At 37.9% G+C, this 21,126-nt stretch overlaps 1 protein-coding gene across 2 annotated transcripts in view; it reads right to left on the bottom strand.

Moving 5' to 3' along the window:
• Positions 1-1,342: 1,342 nt before the first annotated feature.
• Sik2 (Salt-inducible kinase 2) overlaps positions 1,343-21,126 on the bottom strand; it is a 57,767-nt gene continuing 37,983 nt past the window's right edge. For both annotated transcript variants that reach the window (XM_073978565.1, XM_073978567.1), the window contains exons 2-14: positions 14,554-14,710; positions 14,141-14,436; positions 13,952-14,068; positions 13,833-13,896; positions 6,544-6,659; positions 6,204-6,374; positions 6,005-6,128; positions 4,721-5,940; positions 4,539-4,663; positions 4,363-4,478; positions 3,891-4,290; positions 2,761-3,832; positions 1,343-2,680 (exon numbers count right to left, since the gene is read on the bottom strand). In XM_073978565.1, the coding sequence (XP_073834666.1) occupies positions 2,318-2,680; positions 2,761-3,832; positions 3,891-4,290; positions 4,363-4,478; positions 4,539-4,663; positions 4,721-5,940; positions 6,005-6,128; positions 6,204-6,374; positions 6,544-6,659; positions 13,833-13,896; positions 13,952-14,068; positions 14,141-14,436; positions 14,554-14,665 (4,296 nt within the window). In that variant the 5' untranslated portion in view covers positions 14,666-14,710 and the 3' untranslated portion in view covers positions 1,343-2,317. The remainder of the gene's footprint in view (positions 2,681-2,760; positions 3,833-3,890; positions 4,291-4,362; positions 4,479-4,538; positions 4,664-4,720; positions 5,941-6,004; positions 6,129-6,203; positions 6,375-6,543; positions 6,660-13,832; positions 13,897-13,951; positions 14,069-14,140; positions 14,437-14,553; positions 14,711-21,126) is intronic.

Consider the following 21,126-nt stretch of genomic DNA (forward strand, 5'->3'; position numbering starts at 1 on the left):
GAATTCTTTTAATATGTATATGCTCAAAACATTTCGAAAAGAAATTCTTCATTAAGATTGTTTAATTTTCCGTCGAAATAAAATGTATAAAAATGTATTCCCATAGTTTTGTTGTTTATTATTTTTTGATGTTTTGTTATTATAAACTCGGCATACATTTAAATAATCCTGTATACGAAATAATTGATTTTACGCTTCGGAATACGAGGATAATTTATAACTACTATAGTTTAGAGGCATAGTTTATTTTTAAGCTTTCAATTCAGGGTCTCAGAGCGTCGTAATTGGGGTTAAAAGGTGGTTGATTCTCGAAGTGTTATATCAAACACGACATACATACATAACGAACTTCCCTATAACGATTTTTTCTCTATAACGAATTAAAATTGAAAATGCAACTTTTTCCCACAGATTTTCACCTATTTTAACCTCTCTATAGCGAATACTTCTTCATAGCGAAGTTTTTTAAGGCAAAGGTGGAAATTTTCACTAAAAGTCATCTCTCTGAAACGAATTTTTGAATAACGTTATTCATTGTAATTAATTGAATTTTAATCGAGGTAACATGACCTAAGGAGTTTGTATTGAAAAAGTGAGGTCTAGCGAAGTCCCACACACCCAACTGGTGGTTTAATTCAGCTCATCAGGCATATCGGATGTGAATGGCTAGAAGACAATTATTCATTTTAACTTACACAATAAATGTGAAACAAAACACATTAATAAGCGGTTTTTTATTTGAGTTCACACTAAACAAGAGAAACAAAACTCGTCTATCAACGCTCTTAGAATTAAAATTGATTCAAAATACCTCAAATTTCCAATGACTACTAGTTTAATTTTATTGCTTAAAAATGATTGGTTTGCTATTTTGCACCGGTTTCTCTATAACGAATTTTCTCTATAACGTAGTAAATTGTCGGTCCCCAACTGCTACGTAATAGAGAAGTTCGACTGTACGTTATTCTTGTTGTTGGATCTCATAATTATCTCGATTTAATGTCGTCAACACATTTCCCACCTAAAAATGCCAACTACAAATACTAAAATATATGGAATAAATAATCATTTAGTTACGTTCGTAGGGATCGCGTACACACGTGGATGCGGATGCTAAGCGATCATTCATCATAAAAAGCAATTGCGCCCTTAATCCGATTAAAACAATAAGTAATTTATACGGAAATCACAGAAAATATACAAACCCAGTAGAAAATCGACTCTTCGTTGACATCAACGTATCGTCGACGAAATTTCCGAAATTGGCATGTACGACAAGTTGCATGACCATATCTTGTATTGTGCCTTGGTACCACACCCAAAAAATGTCTAAAATGCGTGCTTTGAAATAATTGTACACATATTTATGCAAATATAACATTATATTTTTGTAACAAATGAACAAACAAACAAATGAACTCTTATAAAAATCGTAAGCCGCGTCTCGAATGAAACATTTGTTGTTTATAAAATGTGAATTAACTAGAAAAGGGTAAGTTAAATAAGTTGATTATATTGCATAAAAAATAATTGTAATTATTCTTTGAATTCGCGTATTTAGCTGAAGTCAATGGAAAACATTGAAAATCCCAATATGACGCTCGATGGTAACACAATATTAGTGTCTATCGTTGATGTTATTTTCTTTTTGCAGAATTCATTTCGGTCATGAGTGACTAATAGCAAGGGGGTTTTAGAAACATCGCTTACCCTGTCGCTCAAGTTGTCTTACACGAATACTGGGTCATTTGTGTGAAAATTTCGTCGATGATTTCACATTACTGTCTGCAAGGCGTCTTCAAGGAGTTACCATTGTCTTAAACGATTCGTCAATGTTGTCTTTAAAGTACAGTACACATTGTCAGTTTTGAATGACGATTTTTTGCAATTATCGATAACTGTCCAACCGTCGAGCAACCACAAAATATTTTGTGGTTGCATGATGAATGACAAAAATGTACGGCCACACTAGCAAGCAACAACAAAGCTGTCATTCAAAACTGACAATGTGTACCCAGCTTAAGACACTTTCTACTGGGAAGCTACTAAAATACATACATATGTATATACATTTCCCCAGAAATGTATAAAACCTAAATGAAGAATTTCCTAGAATGTTGTAAACAGGACTTTATGTATGAATGAATATGCACTTCTGTATGTAAAAATTGTATAATATATAAAATTTGTCTGTGGTACAATATTCAAATATTTACAATATTCAAAATTTCAAATATTTAAAGTACGTATGTATATGTATAAAACAAACTGTAGATAGATAATAAGCGCATTATTGAATAAATAATAAAAATAGAACTTAAACCGATTCCAAATGCTCTGCAATTTCGAGTATGGGACTTTCGCTAAGCGGTTTTATAACAGTCTGCCAATTCGGTGTGTATAAATTTATTTGTGAAGAAGCCGTTGCTGATGCTTGTTGAATTGGTTGTGGTTTCGATAGAGGAGCTGTGTTTATCGTTTTGGTGGAACATGATGATGATGATGAAGAAGTGGATGACGAGGAGGAACAGGTGGATGGATTGATGGATGATACGGGTGCCGAAGCTGAAGCTAGACCAGCAACAGCAACAGACGATGCAGATGGTGATGAGGAGGACGATAGTGCTAGTGCTGGAGATGTTAATGACGTTGGTGCTGTTGAACATGACGATATCGATGGCTGTACACGGAGGGGAGGAAAAAAGAACAATCGATCAATTAATAATTATGAAATAAAAGAAATGATGGATTCACAATTACATGGTATGCATGCGGTGGTAATAAAGATGGCGAAGGTGATGGGGCAGATACCGACGAACCTCGGCTACCGCCATTTTCCAACTTAACGGGTGTCATTTTGCGATGGTCCAGCATTGGCGTTGTTCCACCTGCGTTCACATTTCCTCCTGTCGTCGCTGACCATATTTCCGATGCATGCCGATTTATGTTGGGACTTCTTCGACCTGGGCCCATTGGAGGCATTACAGCTACATCGGCGGATTGTTGTTTTATATATGTGGTCTTCATGTAGCTGTTAACACTGTGATGATTATGATGAGGCTGATGATGATTGTAGACTGCCAAAGGCGCCAGGGAATTGTGATGAAGCTTACTATTGCTGCGTTCATACATTTGTAACTGCACAAAGTCATCATTGTGTGGTATAGCGGGAGGTGGTGGCGGTGTAGATGCCGGGGTCAGAGCAGGCGGCGCATGGCCACTTAGTTTGTAGCTGTGCTCCCTTATTACATGATGTGGTCGACCTAAATGGGCTTCCAAAGCATATTGCTTCTGAAACAATTGACGTTTTTGTTGCAACAATCGATGTTGCAACAGCTGTTGTTGCAATGGCGGTTTCTGCATCGGCAACATGGCTGTACCAGTGTTCATCTGGCTAAGAATGAGATTGGGATCTTGTCTAGGCAAACCGCCCGGATAGGGACTTGCGGCGGCATCCATGCGCATATAATGATAGAGTGACGGATGAAGAGGGACACCACTCTTTTCGGGAAAGTTTTCCATGTTTTCCATGGCACGCATCAAATGCGGTGAATATGTTGGATGGAAATCCATAGCAGGTATTCTGTTTGACAGGGTATAGAATTGACTGTGCTGAAATTGACAATTATTGAATTCATCCATTGGCAGATTGGATCTGTACTTGGACTTTAGAGTGTGAGCTTCGCGTTGCAGTTGCTGCAATTCAAGCCAACCGTTGCGTTTATGCGGTGTATCGTAACGATAACTGCCATAGGCCGAGCCATTGTGTATAGGTCCCGTGGCACTAACAATGCCCTGGGCCACGAGTCCGTCGCTAGCACGGCGACCTTCCCTAAAATGGCACAAATATGAAATCAATATTTCAAATCAAGGCTATTCCATGAACATACCGAAAATGTATTGGAGATCGTTTGTCGGAATATGGAGTAGATTTAGTTGACAACATGGATGATGTACTTGTAACGGGGGGCATGTAAACGCACGAATTATTGCTATTGTAAAAGGAGCCTTCTGATGTTTGCTCGGGTGTGGCACTTCCACTGGTCCCCGATACTGCAGCGGCAATGGTAGAGTTACTCGCACACGATGGCAAGCTACCGGCAAAATCAATGCTGGTAACTAAATTAAAATCAATGCTCTCGAATGTTGAGCAGTTGCTTTTAGACGAAGCCCGGCTTAAGTTTTGGCTAAGACTCTTCGAGTAACTTCCGATTACTCCGCTTGATGAACTGCTACTGGCATATGACTGTATACGTTGATTACGCAAGTCTGTAGAAGATTGCGATGTGTCTGCAAAAGGAACGAATAGTTGCATTAAACAAAAAACTTAGCTTCTGCCCTACTCTAACCGATGTTCCATACCTTTGGCATCATTGCCCATGTCCGTCTCACAACCTTCATCCGTACTTGAACTACATTGAGCAGAAACCTTTTTATTCGATGAACTCTTCGTTGAAGATTTTTCGTTACCATTGGTGCTGAAAACAAACGGAGAAGTCTAATGTGAAATGTGATTTAAAAGCTTTTGAATAACTTACGTTGAATGACTTTCAGGACCATTTTTGGATTTATCCTTCTCTGATGATTGTGACACCGTGCGTTCTTTGCTGAAATTAATTGTCACACTTGGATTTGTTTCGCTGTCAATATCTTGGGTTGGACTCTGGAGAAATAAATCGATGGAAATTCTTAATTACGAATATAACTTATCTCCTCTTACCTCCAAGGGCAAAGGACTCTCTTGCAACGTTTCAAATAGTTTTGTTGCTTCTGCAGACATTTTAAAGCGGAAACTAAGACTTTGATCTAAATGTGGCGAAGAATCGAAACTGGTTGAGCTTGAAATAGATTTAGAATCACTGAGCTTGGTATCAGATTTTTGTTTGGCATCAGTCGTTTTGTTTTTGTGTTTATTGTTTTTGGATTCGGATATGGCAGTGGCCTTCTGTAACAAAAGCCTACAGTCTTCTGAACTCTGTTTTAGGATACTTTCCTCGATGTTGAAATTCGCAGCTCCTAGCGTTCCCACTCCCCCAAAGAGACGTTCACGCATTGAACGATCGTCGGCGTATCTTTGAGTTGTGATTGGTACGCCGCCATTCAGACAGTGATTTGAGGAGCCAATGTCCCGACAATTTAAATTGGAAATTGAGTGTTTATTATTGTCTATGCCGTATGTTGAACAACCTATGGGCAGCTGGCTGCTGCTTAGATCTTGTCGAGACATTCGACCCAGCCTTTCAAATTGGTATCGCAGCTGGCTGTCTTGTAACTTTGGCTGCAGCATATGTTCAGCAGCATTTGTGGTAACACCGCGTTCACTCAACAACGTCTGTCGGCTTAGCCTCGACATGAGGCTATAGTGATCCCTCAAGACTTGATTATGTTCCTCTGGCAGTACATGACCCGGCTTCAGTCGATGATGTTGGTCCGTAGAACTTGATTTCGTTTGTTTATATAGCATCTTTGAGGAATATTGATGGGCTGCAGCAGCAGTTGATACCGTAGACAGCTGCGAGAGAGTGGAACCGGCTAGGGCATGCTGTTTGCTTATACTGGAATGTTTTGGCAGTGAAATGGATGCAGTACTGCCAGTACTGCACGATGCACTCCCCAGCAGGTGTTTCTGCTCCTGCTGCATTTTCTTATTGTAGACGCGATCCTGTAGTAGTAAATAAATGGCAGCGACATGGTCGTAACTGTTCTTTTTAAGACTTGAACGAGTTTTTTCCGGTGGTATGCCAGCAAATTCGGACATTATACGAAGAATGTCCTCGTTGGGTTCAATGTTCGTAGTGCCGTCCATGTTGACATTGAATTTGGCTATATTCGACAATTCCAATATTTCGGGACACATCCAACGGTGTAATTTTATCTGATCGATTGTGTAACGGCGTGATGGTTCCAGTACCAACATTCGTCGTATTAAATGCTCACATTCTGTAATATTAATACAAAAAAACATTCAGGTACAAAAATTCTGATGTGTTGAGCGAGCACATACCTGAGGACATAAAAAATGGTATGCGAAATCGTCCAGAAAGCACCCGGTCTCTGAGACTTTGTAATGTTGAACCATCGAATGGTAGAGCCCCACAAACCAAGACATATAACACCACGCCGAGAGACTAAAACAAATGTTTATACATATATGTAACTCGAGTGTAACTTTTATAATCTCTGTTTATTAACTTCTTACTTACCCATATATCGATCTCCGGACCTGTGTATTGTTTTCCCTCGAATACTTCAGGTGCGGCATATGGCGGTGATCCACACCATGTTGCAAGCAATTCACCAACTTTAAAATGATTGGAAAATCCAAAATCTGCTATTTTTATATTCATATTATTGTCCAAAAGTAGATTTTCAGCCTTCGGAATATAAACAAGAGAATGATATTCGCTGGTAATGACATTTGTTACGGCAGTGCAAAATGTGTGAAACAAAGTGAACTCATGTATTCGGAGAGTGTTAAGTGTATCTCACGATTTTGTGTAAGTCTTCTTCTACAGGGTTTAGAATTACATCTTATTAACTTACCTTAAGATCTCTGTGGACAATTCCTTTTTTGTGGCAGTAATCCACAGCTGACAATATTTGCCAGAATTTATAACGTGCAGCATTTTCTGACATTCTTCCATATTTTGCTATATAATCTGTAAATTCATATAAACATACAAGGTGTTTAATGGCCTTAGAAAAAACGTAGTAGCTTATTGAATTATAAGGAAACGTCGGAATAGTTTGGTTAAGGTCTATACAAGATCGACCTGTTAGGCTACTTTTGGCAATAAAATATTTTTCACTATTTCGATTTGAGTTGCTGTGTATGTCAAATTACAACAAACTACGAATTTAGCGCAAGGGCCACATAGGTTGCACCTGCGGCAATTCTCCTATCCTGGTGTAAAAACAATCCACCCATCCAAGCGAAAGAGGAAAATGGAGACGAATGTGTCCACACTTACCAGCTCAGCGATACCTGACTGTCCCGAAAGTAGCACGGATTCATCCAACAGCAGTCCAGATTGTCCTTGGCAGGATGATAATGCAGCGTCAACGAGCTAATGGAAATATAAATCAGCAAGCATTGCAAGACGCTTTGTTATAACCTTAAAACTGTGGTTCCAGAAAGAAGCAAAGGTGTGAAATTTGCTTTCCTATAAAGGCACTGAAATCCTAAACTTTTGTCAGGCAGGAGTCCACAAGACTATCTACACGGAAGCTACAAATACAAAATGTGTACCAGACAAGGATTCCAGCAACGGCGAATCGTACAGATCGAATAAAGATCAAATCCCTAGCCAGAAGCACATGTCTGTGATAAGCTATGCGGCACGATGCAAAAAAATTCAAACCCTGAGAACTGCAACAGAGTGCCTTCATGTCCTCAGTGGACCATATTCAAAGAATCTTCCAGTAAAGCAACACAATGACATGCTTTCGTTGCAGTACTTACTTGGGTGTCACCGTGAGAGTCATCCTAATCACCATATGGTGGATAAGACCCCCACCCATGATCTAGAAATAGAGGTCCAACGTTACAAGAAAGAACCCATAGATCAGCAACAGGGACGTACGCAGGATTTCATTTCGGGGGGGGCCCAACTTGACCAAAAATCATGAAAATTGAAAATGGTGTGTAGGGTTACGTAAAGCTTTTTTAAGGTTTAGCTGTTGATTTTATATGAAATATTGACACAAAGTATAAAAATTCAGTAGAGAAAGATCACAATATTTAGGATACAATTTTAACTTTTTACAGAGTATTAAATATAAGTTAAATATAAGATATTTAGAATTGAAATTGAAACCTCGTTTGGTATAGTCGCCATATAAAAGTTGCGCCCCGTTTTCAGTATTTTGGATTTGTATTTTGGACCTATATGATTAAAACTATAGGTCAACGTTATGGTATATCCCAGCATTTTAAAAGTACAGAGAATTGCCATTATTTCTGCTATCGCAAGATTTTCAGTATTTTAAAGCTCTTAATCTAATTTTTAGAATATCAGCTGTAATACAGATTTTGGGATTCCTTTTTGTGAAAGAGCCTCCATGCAGAAAGTGGTTAAAATATATCCACGTTTTAATCCAATCCCTACTTAACTATATTCGCGAGTAGGACGAATTGAGTTATACAGGAGTTATAGGGTATAGGGGTATAGTTCGACCCGAACATAACGCCTCATTTTTTTAATTACATATCGAAATACCCATACGACTTCTATAAAGAAGAATAACACGTATCTGCGAGCACAGATTGGACTTCTATACCTAGCTATTGTGTCGATAACCTAAGAATAAACTATTCTTTAATGCCATAAAAACGCCAAATTTGATTAATTAAAAACTTTAGAAATTTAAAAACGGACGATACAGACTACGATTCATAGACTCCAAATCCTTTTCAGAGTACTGTTTGAGACTACAAAACTCATGTTTGGACTAAGCCACAGCATGGTCGATCAAATATCTCAGAAACCAATTGGCAAACTCTAGCTAAGTCGTGACAAAATAATATAAGTCGAAAATTTTCATGATTGTTGTTCCGGCTGCATTCTTTACTTTTGGTATAATGTTAAAGAACGACTTAACTAACTTTAATTGAAAGGTGCTTACACTTGGGAAGTTTTTGCAGTTTCGGAAACTACAATGTTCATAGATGAGAAAAATCCAAAAAAAAGAAAAACAAGTAAAAAAGCATTAAGTTCGGCCGGGCCGAACTTTTCATACCCTCCACCATAAAATATTCATTCCTGTCCCCAACTTTAAGTGAGTACGTTAAAATGTCAGAAAATGTACATAAAATGCTTCATTCGGGAGGCCCTTGTTTATGGTGCCTATATCTAACTGTTGACAATTTTTGGTGGGCTAGAAATTGGGAGGTACTGTTATATAGGGGTTATAATAAAACATGGGCCTATGTTGACAGTTTTTGATGGGAGCCTTTAATGTCAAATAACTCCTAATTCGGTTAAAAAATTTAGCTAGAATCCTCAAAATATCGAAAATCGGTACATAACGTGGGAACTTCAAATGTCATTAACAGCTAGTTCGGAGGTATCTGGGCTATACGAAATTATGAACTTAAATGAACAATTTTTGTTGCAGAATTTTTGTTGACTTTTAAATTTCAAATTACAGAAAGTTCGTCCAAAAAATAAAGCTAAGGTACGGAATATCGGGAGGTTTGTTTTGGGGCTATACAAAAACATGGACCTACGTTCGGTTAAACATTTTAAGTAAAATCCTCAAAGTACCGAAAATCGGGAAGTATCGTTACAACCTTCAAATGTCAAATTTCAGTTAGTTCTGTTAAAAATTGTAGCTAAAATTGCCAAATTACTGAAAATTGGGAGGTACCGTTACATGGGAGCTATATCCGAACATGGACCTATTTTTGATGGAGAGGTGTTGTGACCACTAAGAACTTCAAATGTCAAATTACTGCTAGTTCGGTTTAATATTGTAGCTAAAATCATCAAATTACTGAAAATCGGGAGGTACCGTTATATGGGGGCTTTCTTGACCATTTTTGGTGGAGAGGTGTGGTGACCACTAAGAATTTCAAATGTCAAATGTTCAAATTACAGATAATTCGGTTAAAACTTGTTGGTAAAATTCTCAAAATACCTGAAATCGGGCGGTAACGTTATATGGGGGCTATTCCAAAACATGGACCTATGTCCACTAGTTATATAAGTTTATTGACATTTAACAACCCTAAATGTCAATTGATAGCTAAATCGGTCTGAAAATGTAGATAAAAACGTCAAAATGCCGTAAATCGGGTGTACTGTTATATGGGGGCTATACCATAACGTGGACCTAGGTCCCCAACTTTTGTTATATAAGTTTAGTTACACTTAAGAACTTCAAATGTCAAATTATAGCTTCATCGGTCTGAAAATGTAGCTAAAAACGTCAAAATACCGTAAATCGGGGGGTACCGTTATATGGGGTCTATACCAAAACGTGGACCTATGTCCACAACTTTTGTTATATAAGTTTATTGACATTTAAGAACCCTAAATGTCAAATTATAGCTTCATCGGTCTGAAAATGTAGCTAAAAACGTCAAAATACCGTAAATCGGGGGGTACCGTTATATGGGGTCTATACCAAAACGTGCACCTATGTCCACAACTTCTAATATATAAGTTTATTAACAATTAGGAACCCTAAATGTCAAATTATAGCTACATCGTTCTGATAATGTAGCTAAAAACGTCAAAATACCGTATATCGGGGGGTACCGTTATATGGGGGCTATACCAAAACGTGGACCTATGTCCACAACTTTTTTTATATATGTTTATTGATACTTAAGAACCCTAATTGTCAAATTATAGCTAAATCGGTCTAAAAATGTAGCTAAAACCGTCAAAATACCGTAAATCGGGGGTACCGTTATATGGGGGCTATACCAAAACGTGGACCTATGTCCACAACTTTTGTTATATAAGTTTATTGACATTTAAGAACCCTAAATGTCAAATTATAGCTACATCGGTCTTAAAATGTAGCTAAAAACGTCAAAATACCGCAAAACGGGGGGTACCGTTATATGGGGGCTATACCAAAACGTGGACCTATGTCCACAAGTTTTGTTATATATGTTTACTGACACTTAAGAACCCTAAATGTCAAATTATAGCCAAATTGGTCTTAAAATGTAGCTAAAAACGTCAAAATACCGTAAATCGGGGGGTACCGTTATATAGGGCTATACCAAAACGTGGACCTATGTCCACAACTTTTATTATATAAGTTTATTGACATTTAAGAACCCTAAATGTCAAATTATAGCTACATCGGTCTTAAAATGTAGCTAAAAACGTCAAAATACCGCAAATCGGGGGGTACCGTTATATGGGGGCTATACCAAAACGTGGACCTATGTCCACAAGTTTTGTTATATATGTTTACTGACACTTAAGAACCCTAAATGTCAAATTATAGCCAAATCGGTCGGAAAATGTAGCTAAAAACGTCAAAATACCGTAAATCGGGGGGTACCGTTATATGGGGGCTATACCAAAACGTGGACCTATATAGCCCATCATCGAACTTGACCTGCCTGCAAACAAAAGACGCATTTTCCCAAAATTTCAGCGTCCTATCTCCATTTTTGTGGATGCTAGAGTGATTACCACAGACGGACGGACGTGCTCAGATCGACATAGAATTTTTCCCTGATCAAGAATATATATACTTTATAGGGTCGCAAATGAGTATTTCAATGCGTTACAAACGGAAAAACAAACTTAATATACCCTCCATACTATGGTGGAGGGTATAAAAATCGCTGGATGGATTTTTAAATAAATCGCGGTCAAAGTTCACATATTTAGGTGCCTTTTAGGTTTTCACGGTTTTGCTTGGAAATTGCAAGTCCTATCGTAATGGGACTAAAAATGTTGTAGCTGTAAAAATTCTCTACACGATTGGCCTTTACTACTTTTTCCTAAGTTTTACCATTTTTGAGATATAGAAGTTCAAATTGGGACAATGCACTGACTGTATCGCCTCCTTATACAAAAATGTCATGTATGGAGTCCTTAACTAACTTTAGTTGAAAACGGCTTACACCTGGGAAAATAGATGGAGGGATTTTTAAATAAATCGCGGTCAAAGTTCACATTTTTAGGTTCATTTTAGATTTTCAGGATTTTGCTGGATGCGGCAAGTCCTATCGAAAGGCAACTAAGGAAAATGTTGTAGCAGTGAAAATCCTCTTTGACATTTTCTTTAGTCCCATTTCGATAGGACTTGTCGTTCCCACGCAAAATCGTGAAAACCTAAAATAACCCAAAAAATGTGAACTTTGATCGCGATTTATTTGAAAATTCCTCCGGCGATATTTTTTTTGTTTTTTTTTTCATCTATGAATAGTTACTGATGTTGGCCACACATATTCTCTTGGAACTTGTTGTACATTTGGAAAAAAAATTTATTTGAAGAACTGGACCGATATAATCAATTTTGGGTTCGATATATTTCTGGAAGAAATACTGCGATGTGCAAAGTTCAGATCGAATCGATTACTACCATTTTAGCGAAAATTTTTTCTTTACGAGATCCAAAACTTTGACCAAATCGGTTGATCCGTTCGAAAGTTATCATGCGCTCCAGCCTTCCAGACAACTGAGATACAGACGGACGGTCTGTCCGTCCAAACATATCGCTCATTTACTCAAAGAGTGGCATAAATAAAAAAACGGGTTTTTTGAGTTAGCAATTTCTATTTTTTCTACGACATTTATTTTATCTTGTGTCAAATTTTCATGTTGATATCTCTAAAAATCAACGAGTTACAGCTTGTTTTCTAGGAGTTTGGCATAAATCAACAAAAAGGTTTTTTTGAGGTTATAAAGAACTAAAACAATTCGAATCATGCTTGATCTTGCACAGAAATTTAGCACGAATATCTGGCAAAATCTGTACAAAAGATGATCCCAATAGTTATTTTATTTTTTGTGTATTAACCATTTTAAGTTGGGAAGTCAAATTTCATTCCGCAACTTAAAACGCGTTTTTCTCGAAACTTGATTTTTTAAAATATAAATGAGCGATATGTGCAATTATAGGGAAAAATGCAAGTGAGTATGCTACATTTAGCAGATTTTAGCAGTTTTTGACGAACACAAATTCATTTTTCTTCATAATTTTCTCCTCTTGTTTAGCAACAAGTAAAAAAATGTTGGTGAAGGCAGCGAAACAAATTTCTAATTGGCTTTCAATATATAGTCCAGGAAGAACGCTTCATACATTTTGTCCAATAGACATTTTTCATGCACTTCCATTCCCACATACTGAATTATTTTGGATTCAGGATGAGTGTAAAGCCTCGAGACCTCAACATAGCTTGAATAAGACATAACAAATATGGAGCATATTCATTACGGAATTCGTATTTAATAGTGGAATGATGTGGCATGAAAACGTTATTCAGATTTCATTGGAAGTTTCTCCCAAAAGGAGTATACAAACAAAAAATTTGAAAAAAAATCTGACATAACTTGACTTGATGTACATTTCCTGTACAGAAACTTCATATATATAAGATAGATATATAAGTTTTCATTTGAAATCTCCTAACATAAAAAATGTTTATGACAAAGAAAAAATTTAATAATTGGTTACAGTTGCTTAATAAATTTTGTTCGACCAAACCATTTCGGGGGGGGCCCGGGCCCCCCGTGCCCCCCCCCCCCCCCCCCCCCCCCTGCGTACGTCCCTGATCAGCAAGCACATCGAGCGGGTTTGAATGGCATTCACAGGGATGTAATCGAAGATGCCAGCTGAATAGCGTCAGCTGCCGCGACAGCTATGCTCGGGATGGAGCAGCCGTCTGGATTCCGAGGATTGATGACACCGTGCAAAACATATGCCCAGCATGCGGCACATGTCCTCACGACACACTGCATCTTTTCAACTGTCCAACCAACCCTACTCAACTAACTTCAGTAGATCTGTGGTTACATCTGCTCACGATAACTCTCGAAGGGAGTAACCGATTTGGCACATCGTAATATTTCTAGCCTGGCATAGATAATAGATCCTTTGGAAATTTTTACAGAAGCTTCTATTTGTGGTCCTGTATAAAGCGATATAATGTTTTTCGAGGGTATGTGCATGCTTCCTGTTATTGAAATGACTGGTGGTCGCGATATATAAACCGAAAGGATAGTCTCCCAAAAAAAGATCAACTTCCAAAGTGGACTATGTCGGTCCATTCCTTCCAGTGCACTCCTCAACACTTTGTCGACAAATTCCTACGTCCAAACACTGATACTTCTCTACTAGTATTTTTATATACTTACCAAATATTTCACCTTGGCTAGCATATTCAGACACAATATAAATCATATTTTTTGTCTCCATCACCTGCAAATGAAATTCTATCATTAAATATAGTCGTATTTAGAATGGAGATATTTACCTGATATAATTTGATAATGTGGGGATGATTAAGACGTTTCATAATTTCCACTTCACGATAGACTTTTTGTAAATTTGTTGCATCCAATTGAGATTTATCGATGATTTTTATCGCCACCTAATAAACCGAAAGATTATTACGTCAACTATTATTTTGTTTTATTCTATTAAAGTTTTGACAAGTCTCTACCTCATTTTTAGTTATACGATGTCTTGCTAATTTAACTACGGCGAAATTTCCTTTGCCAATGGTCTTTTCAATATCATAGAAACCAACTCGTATCGGCTCCTTAACTTTCAGACCTTCCTTGGTCGGCAGAAGTGTCGAATGTCCCTTTGAGTCGTGTTTTTGTTTTGTATTGACCGTCTCTTTCGTATCGGCGGCTTCCGCATGGGCCTCATCCCTTGAACCACCTCCGCCACCCACCGTCGACGAGGATGATGAGGAGGAAACGCGATTACGTGGCCTCTCCATGCCGATATCGCCTGAAAGTTAAAATATGATACATATATACATAAGTACACTTTAAATGTACATAATTTTAGTCCAAATTCAATTCAAAGTTATTTCAACTTGTTTTATTGAAAATTTGTTTGCCTTACCGTTTCTGGTTCCAATGTCATGGCGTTCATCCTGCGATTGGGATTTGGTTGTCGGTTTCGTATCAGAGTTTCCTTTCTTTTTCTTGATGTCTTCGTTGTCGCTTTCTCCCATATTTGTCTTTAACTTTGTGTGTAATCAAATCCACATTTTATTTCACTGAAACAAATTTGAAAATAACAAACATTATGATTATGCTCTGTTGAATATGACAGTACATAGAACAAAATTACACTAAAAGGTTTGGCTAAACAAACAACAACTATTTCCGTTCACCCAGTGTTTTAAATTTAATACTACTCAGTACCTTTTTGTACGCTCGTATTACATTTTTCGAAAAACACCTTCATATCTTAACCCTACACACAAACATCGACCAGTATCCCTGAGAAGGGATATACGAATATCCAAAATCACAACCTTTTCTCAACCCTCTATTTCTCTCTCATTTAGCTCTATTTCTTTACCAAGAACCGATTGCACAAAATTGCTAGTGGTACTAATTAGTACCTTTTAATACGTTCGTTTAATATTTCCATACATCTGTACTACGAATTTCCAAAAGCACAATCTGTTGGTTGCAAGCCATCTACCCCCATCCCTTTTTGTACCATCGTTGTACACAGACATATCGACCCGTACCTTATTTCAAGATTCTAGCTCTATTCGTTCACCTATTGCCAATACCAATTGACTAACAGCGACCCCGTGCGTAACATTTATCCAAAACATCTGAATCTAGATTCAGACGTTTTGTCTGCGGGTTTTAGCTGGTTTTTAGTCACTCACTCATCTCAAATCTACTAATACATAACTCTAAAAGGCAGGGTGCGCTTTTTTACAAAGGCAGTATACTCAGCGATCCCTCTAAGTTATCATTGCATTTGCTTTTTTCCCTCACGTACACTGTGCGTGAACAAAAACAAACAAAAAAACATCATTTGGTTGTTGATTTTTTTCACTCATACATTCACACAAATGCGTTAGTTTTGTTTGTATTTCTCTGATCGGCGCTGCTTTAAGGTAGCAAGATGAACTAGTTTGGCATCGGAAACTCATCGATTTTCTGGGTTACAGTAACTAGTTCCACTTTAGACCCCTCACAGTGCAATCATCTGTAAACGTAAACATGGGGATGTCATTATACCCTACACCACTATGTGGGGAGGGTATTATAAGTTGGTTTTAGCCAAAAAGTTTGTAACGCATCGAAATAATGGTCGTAGACCCATACTTTTATATACCAAAAAGAATGTCTCGACGAGCTGAGTCGATTTGGCTATGTGCGTCCGTTCGTCTGTCCATCGAAACCTGGTAATCACGCTACAGGTCGCAATTTTGATCGGATCGTCACCAAATTTTGGGTGTTAATGGGAAAAAACTTATTTGGAACAAAGTCAACGTTTTTTTCCAATGCGAATATCTCAGATTCTATAAGGGGTATACCAAAAGTAAAAAGTAAAACCTGACAATGAAAGTAGAAAATACCACCCTCCTAACGATGTAAAGTAGGTTGTCGTAGGTGGTTAAACAACAAAGATATCACAATAATAATTGTTCCACAAACATCCCATCCATGAGTGCACCCTGAATCATATTAGCTCAATGATATGGGACCTACAGTTTATCGCCGAGTCCAAACGGCGTGTCCTCAGACACCAATTGTAGAGAAGTTTTACGTGGCTGAAATACTCAGGAAATGTCGCCAACATTACTTAGGGTTATTTTTCCACCGATGAAAATTTGATGTTGCCTAGCCGGGCAATCGTAGGTGTCCAAATAACGGAGATATCGCAAAAGTCGGTAATGCATCCATTTATCAATTTTTTATACCCTCCACCATAGGATGGGGGTATATTAAGTTTGTCACTACGTTTGTAACTACTCGAAATAATCATTGTAGACCCCACAAACTATATATATTCTTGATCAGCGTGCAATTCTACATCGATATAGCCATGTCCGTCCGTCTGTGGAAATCACTCTAGCGTCTGAACGGATTGACGTAGGTGGATGAAATTTTGGGAAAATCTATTATATGTACGTAGGACTTTTGGAATTGAAAGCGAGCTATGTAGGTCCACGCTTTCGTATAGCCCCCATACAAAATGACGCGTGACGCGTCGTCGTTTTAAGAAATTTTTAAGATATTTGTCCTATTTTACCACCGAATTGGTTGTAATTTGTTATTTTGTGTCTCCAGAGACCAAAAAACATTCCTACCAAAGTTGGTTTATACAGGTCCACGTTTTGGTATAGCCCCCATATAACGGCCCATATAAAGTACGCGTCATTTTAATATATTTTGAATGTATTAGTCCTATTTGACAACAGAATCGGTTGTAACTTTGTATTTTGTGTTTCCAGAGGCTAAGAAACATTTCTACCATAAAATGTTTATATAGGTCCACGTTTTGATATAGTCCCCATAGGACGATATCTTCCGATTTTCGGTATTTTGAAGATTTTGGCCTCATTATCACACCGAGATGGCTGAAATTTGTGGTGGAGGGTATAAAAAGTTCGGCCCGACCGAACTTAACGCTTTCCTACTTGTTTGTAATCACACTATAGGTTGCAATTTTGATAGGATCGTCACGAAATGTTGGTGGTTAAAAGGGCTCCCAGAGAGGAAGAAGCATATTGACTTTGGTGATGGTTGGATAATATTCAAGAGTCTGAATGGGCAAACAACTTATGTGGACAAAAATTCAAAGTTCAAAAAGTCGTATTCCAAAAGGAAAGCCCGTCAATGGATGAGGAACATATTACCTTTATTATGATGCAAAATAGTTTGGCGCACATCCCACTTTCCAAATGTTTTATTTGAATTGCGCTGACGAGTATCTATCTCAGCTTTGGTCGGATGCTTTTCAACAATGAAGACATTCTGAGCTTTAAAATGTTCCCAATTACATTACCAAAATTGGTAAAATCCTTGTGATGTTGAAAAATACGCTGGGATATCCCAGTTTCCAATTTATGGAATTTTATTTCCATGTCACATATTTCTGCTTCTGTTGGATATATTCCAAGGATAGAGCTTGAAAATGAAACTAAACCATCTGAGCTTTAAATAAATATATGTGACATTTAAGGTAAAATATCAAGCTGGGCACTCACCTATCCCCAGATAGCATTTGGAAGACTGTTTTTTCAAAAATCACATTGCGGATTCTTTTTAGAATCCTTTTGGTGATCAAAAACTGATTAAGTCGCTTGTATGATCAGAAAGGGACTCGAAAGTGACTCCCTGTAATGATTAAAAAAAGTACAATTTGTAATACAACAACAAATGTGCAGCAGTCACAAATAAATCATTGAGACGTTTAAAATGTGACTATTTTTCCATATTTATTGTCACATTTTGATCTTCATGAAGATTGAAAAATGCTTAATCAAAAAAGGGTCATGCAGGTGTTTGAAAAGTGATTAAAATTATGTATCTTCTGATCATATTTTGAGCAGATAGGTGATTAAAAACTGATTGTTTTGTTTTATTTTTGTTTGGTTGTTAATAATTTTCATATACATTTTCTAAAAAACTTTGATATTGTGAATTGTGTTTATTTTCAAATTGTCAAGAAACAATTTTGAAAAAACAGAAAATAATGTTGGTTTAGGAACACTAAAAACGTAGAATTCATTAATTTTTGGAGGAGAAATTCAAGATTTTTAGACTTGACTGATGGTTCGTGCTACACACTTGTCAGTCACACATACAGAAAGGGTTCATCGGACTGGCGGCACAGACTGATAAATGAGTGGGGGCCTTCAGAGTTATTCCAAAAAGCTATCACAATTTTAATATTTTGAAGTTTTTACTTTATTGCTGTACCTAATTAACGACGGGACGTACACAAATATTTCACCTTTCTACCACAACAAGGCTCTCTGAGCGTCCGTATTACCCAAATACGTTGAGTACAAAATCACATTTCAAACACAAAATCCGCGATCAAAACTTATTTAAATGTTTTCATTCGTAAAATAAACCATTTCCTTTGCAATGAATTGTATTTCAGGGGCTCAATACCGTTTCTATGAAAATGCGAAATGAAGACTTTTATAAAGGAGAAAATCAAATGAAAACTATAAAGGAAATATTTTTCATTTTAAATTTTCATAGAGCAAGAATCCAGCCCCAAGTTTTTTCATGGTAGAATAATAAAAGGTAGTCGCATCTGTCAAATTTAGGTAAATGCAAATCTGTATGTCTGTACAGGACCGTGTCAAATACAGAACAACAACAATACATAACATTTAATAACAAAAACAAAATAAAGTTGTTAGTTTGTGTTTGTGAAAAAAAATAAAATAACAAAATCGAATATTCCAACTAATAGCGGAAGATTCATGCTGTGGAGCAGGGATCAACCACAATAACATCAGTTTCAACAGACGCATCAACACGGACTGCGGCAAATTCCCTTGGCCTAACCATTTTCCTACAAAACAGGATGGATCACATATACATAAATGGTATTTTTCATTTGGAACGAGAAAGATGCCATACAATAACCATATCGGCAGTAGGAGCTAAAAGCATTGATGTTTGTATGCAGAGCAATATCTTTGATGTTGGTATGACTATTGGTTTCCCAATAGTAAGGAGTAATAACCTAAAACGATCCGAGCCTCACCGACCCAAAGTTCCTCAACTGCACGGAATGTTATGGTAGGTCTTACTTACTTACTTAGCTGGCCCATTACAGAACATTTGTTCTATAGGCCGAACTATGAAGAGATCTCCATTTCTCTCTATTTGTTGCTTCGCACTCTGGAATACCGCGCCTTTTCATCTCATCATCCACTTGTTTGCGCCATCTATTCCTTGGCCTGCCAATTCTGCGTGCACCGCCAAGCGGTCCGCCTTTTTAGCGGGTTCATCATCGCTCATTCTTATGATATGGCCTAGCCAACGCAATCGCTGCATCTCGATACGTTTAACAATATTGATGTCGTTGTATAGCAGATACAGCTCGTGGTTCATGTGATATTCACCGTCAACGCAGATTGGTCCGTAGATCTCTCGAAGAATTTTTCTCTCAAACACACCAAGCACTGCCATGTCTGCTTGCGCAAATGCCCATGCTTCGGAGCCATACATTAGCACGGGTAGTATCAGCGTTTTGTATAGTGTTATTTTTGTTTGACGAGATGTGGCTTTGTTTTTAAATTGCTTACTTAAACCATAGTAGCATCTATTGGCCAATACAAATCTTCTTCTTATTTCACAACTGATATTGTTTGTTGTGTTTATGGAAGTCTTTAACTACCTCAAAATTATAGGTACCAACTTCCACAGTTGGTCCGAGCTCTATGGACGCTTTACGCGTCGACACCATCAATTTGGTCTTTTCGCCGTTTACCGCCAGACCCACTTTCGCAGAGTCTGCTTCGACCTTCCTAAAAGTATCAGTTACTTCCTTTACTGATCGTCCCATGATGTCTATGTCATCAGTAACATGTGGCTATTGGTGTAATTTGTGCAATTTCTTTTGACATTTGCATCTTGTATTACCTTTTCCAGCAAAATGTTGAACAGGTCACACGAAAGGCTGTCTCCTTGTCTGAAACCTCTTTTGGTACTGAACTGTTCGGAGAGGTTCTTTCCAATTTTAACTGAGGATCTAGTATCAGTTAATGTCATCTTACAAAGCCGGATGAGCTTTGCGGGGATACCAAATTCAGACATTGCATGGAATACCTTTGATCGGAGGGGACTGTCGAATGCTGCTTTATAATCGACAAAAAGGTGATATGTGTCGATCTGCATCTCTTGGGTCTTCTCCAGGATTTGCCGCAGGGTAAATATCTGGTCAATGGTGGACTTGCCAGGTCTAAAGCCACATTGGTATGGTCAAATTATTTCGTTGACCATTGGCTTTAGTCGTTCGCACAATATCCCTGACGCTATCTTATAGGCAATAGGGAGAAAACGTATGCCCCTATATTTGGAGCATACAGTCTTATCTCCTTTCTTGTGGACGGGACACTGGATACTCAGGTTCCAATCGTCGTTCTTCCTGCCAGATGGTGCTAACTAGCTGATGCATACACCTTATCAGCGCGTCGCCTCCGGTTTTAAACAGCTCGGCTGGTAAGCCATCGGCTCCTGCTGCTTTATTATTCTTCAGCCGGTTGATTGATGTTTTTACCTTCTTGGTCGGGCGGTATACATTCTATACCATCTTCTGGGATTGGATCTGTGGTATTACTATTGGATACCAGCAGATTGGAGAAATGTTCCTTCCATATCCTGAGCACGCTATCTGTATATGTTACCAGATTACCTTGCGGTCTCTACAGGAGGATGTGCCTGTACCAAAGCCATCTGTTTGATGTTTCACTCTTTGGTAGAATTTTCGGACTTCATTCTGGCTCCTGTACATCTCGATTTTTTCACACTACCGCTTTTCCATTTTTCTCTTCGGCAGCAGCACGACTCTCCTGGTCATACCATGAATTCCTTTGTGGAGGTCTCTGGAATCCAAGTATGGATTTTGCGGCTGTTTGCATGGAGTGGGCAATATTTTACCATTGTGTTGTTATGTTATCGGGACAAGGAGTGC

The sequence above is a fragment of the Musca autumnalis genome, unplaced genomic scaffold, assembly GCF_047663935.1.
Source record: "Musca autumnalis isolate F117 unplaced genomic scaffold, ASM4766393v1 scaffold_3, whole genome shotgun sequence".
In the NCBI taxonomy this organism is placed as follows: domain Eukaryota; kingdom Metazoa; phylum Arthropoda; class Insecta; order Diptera; family Muscidae; genus Musca; species Musca autumnalis.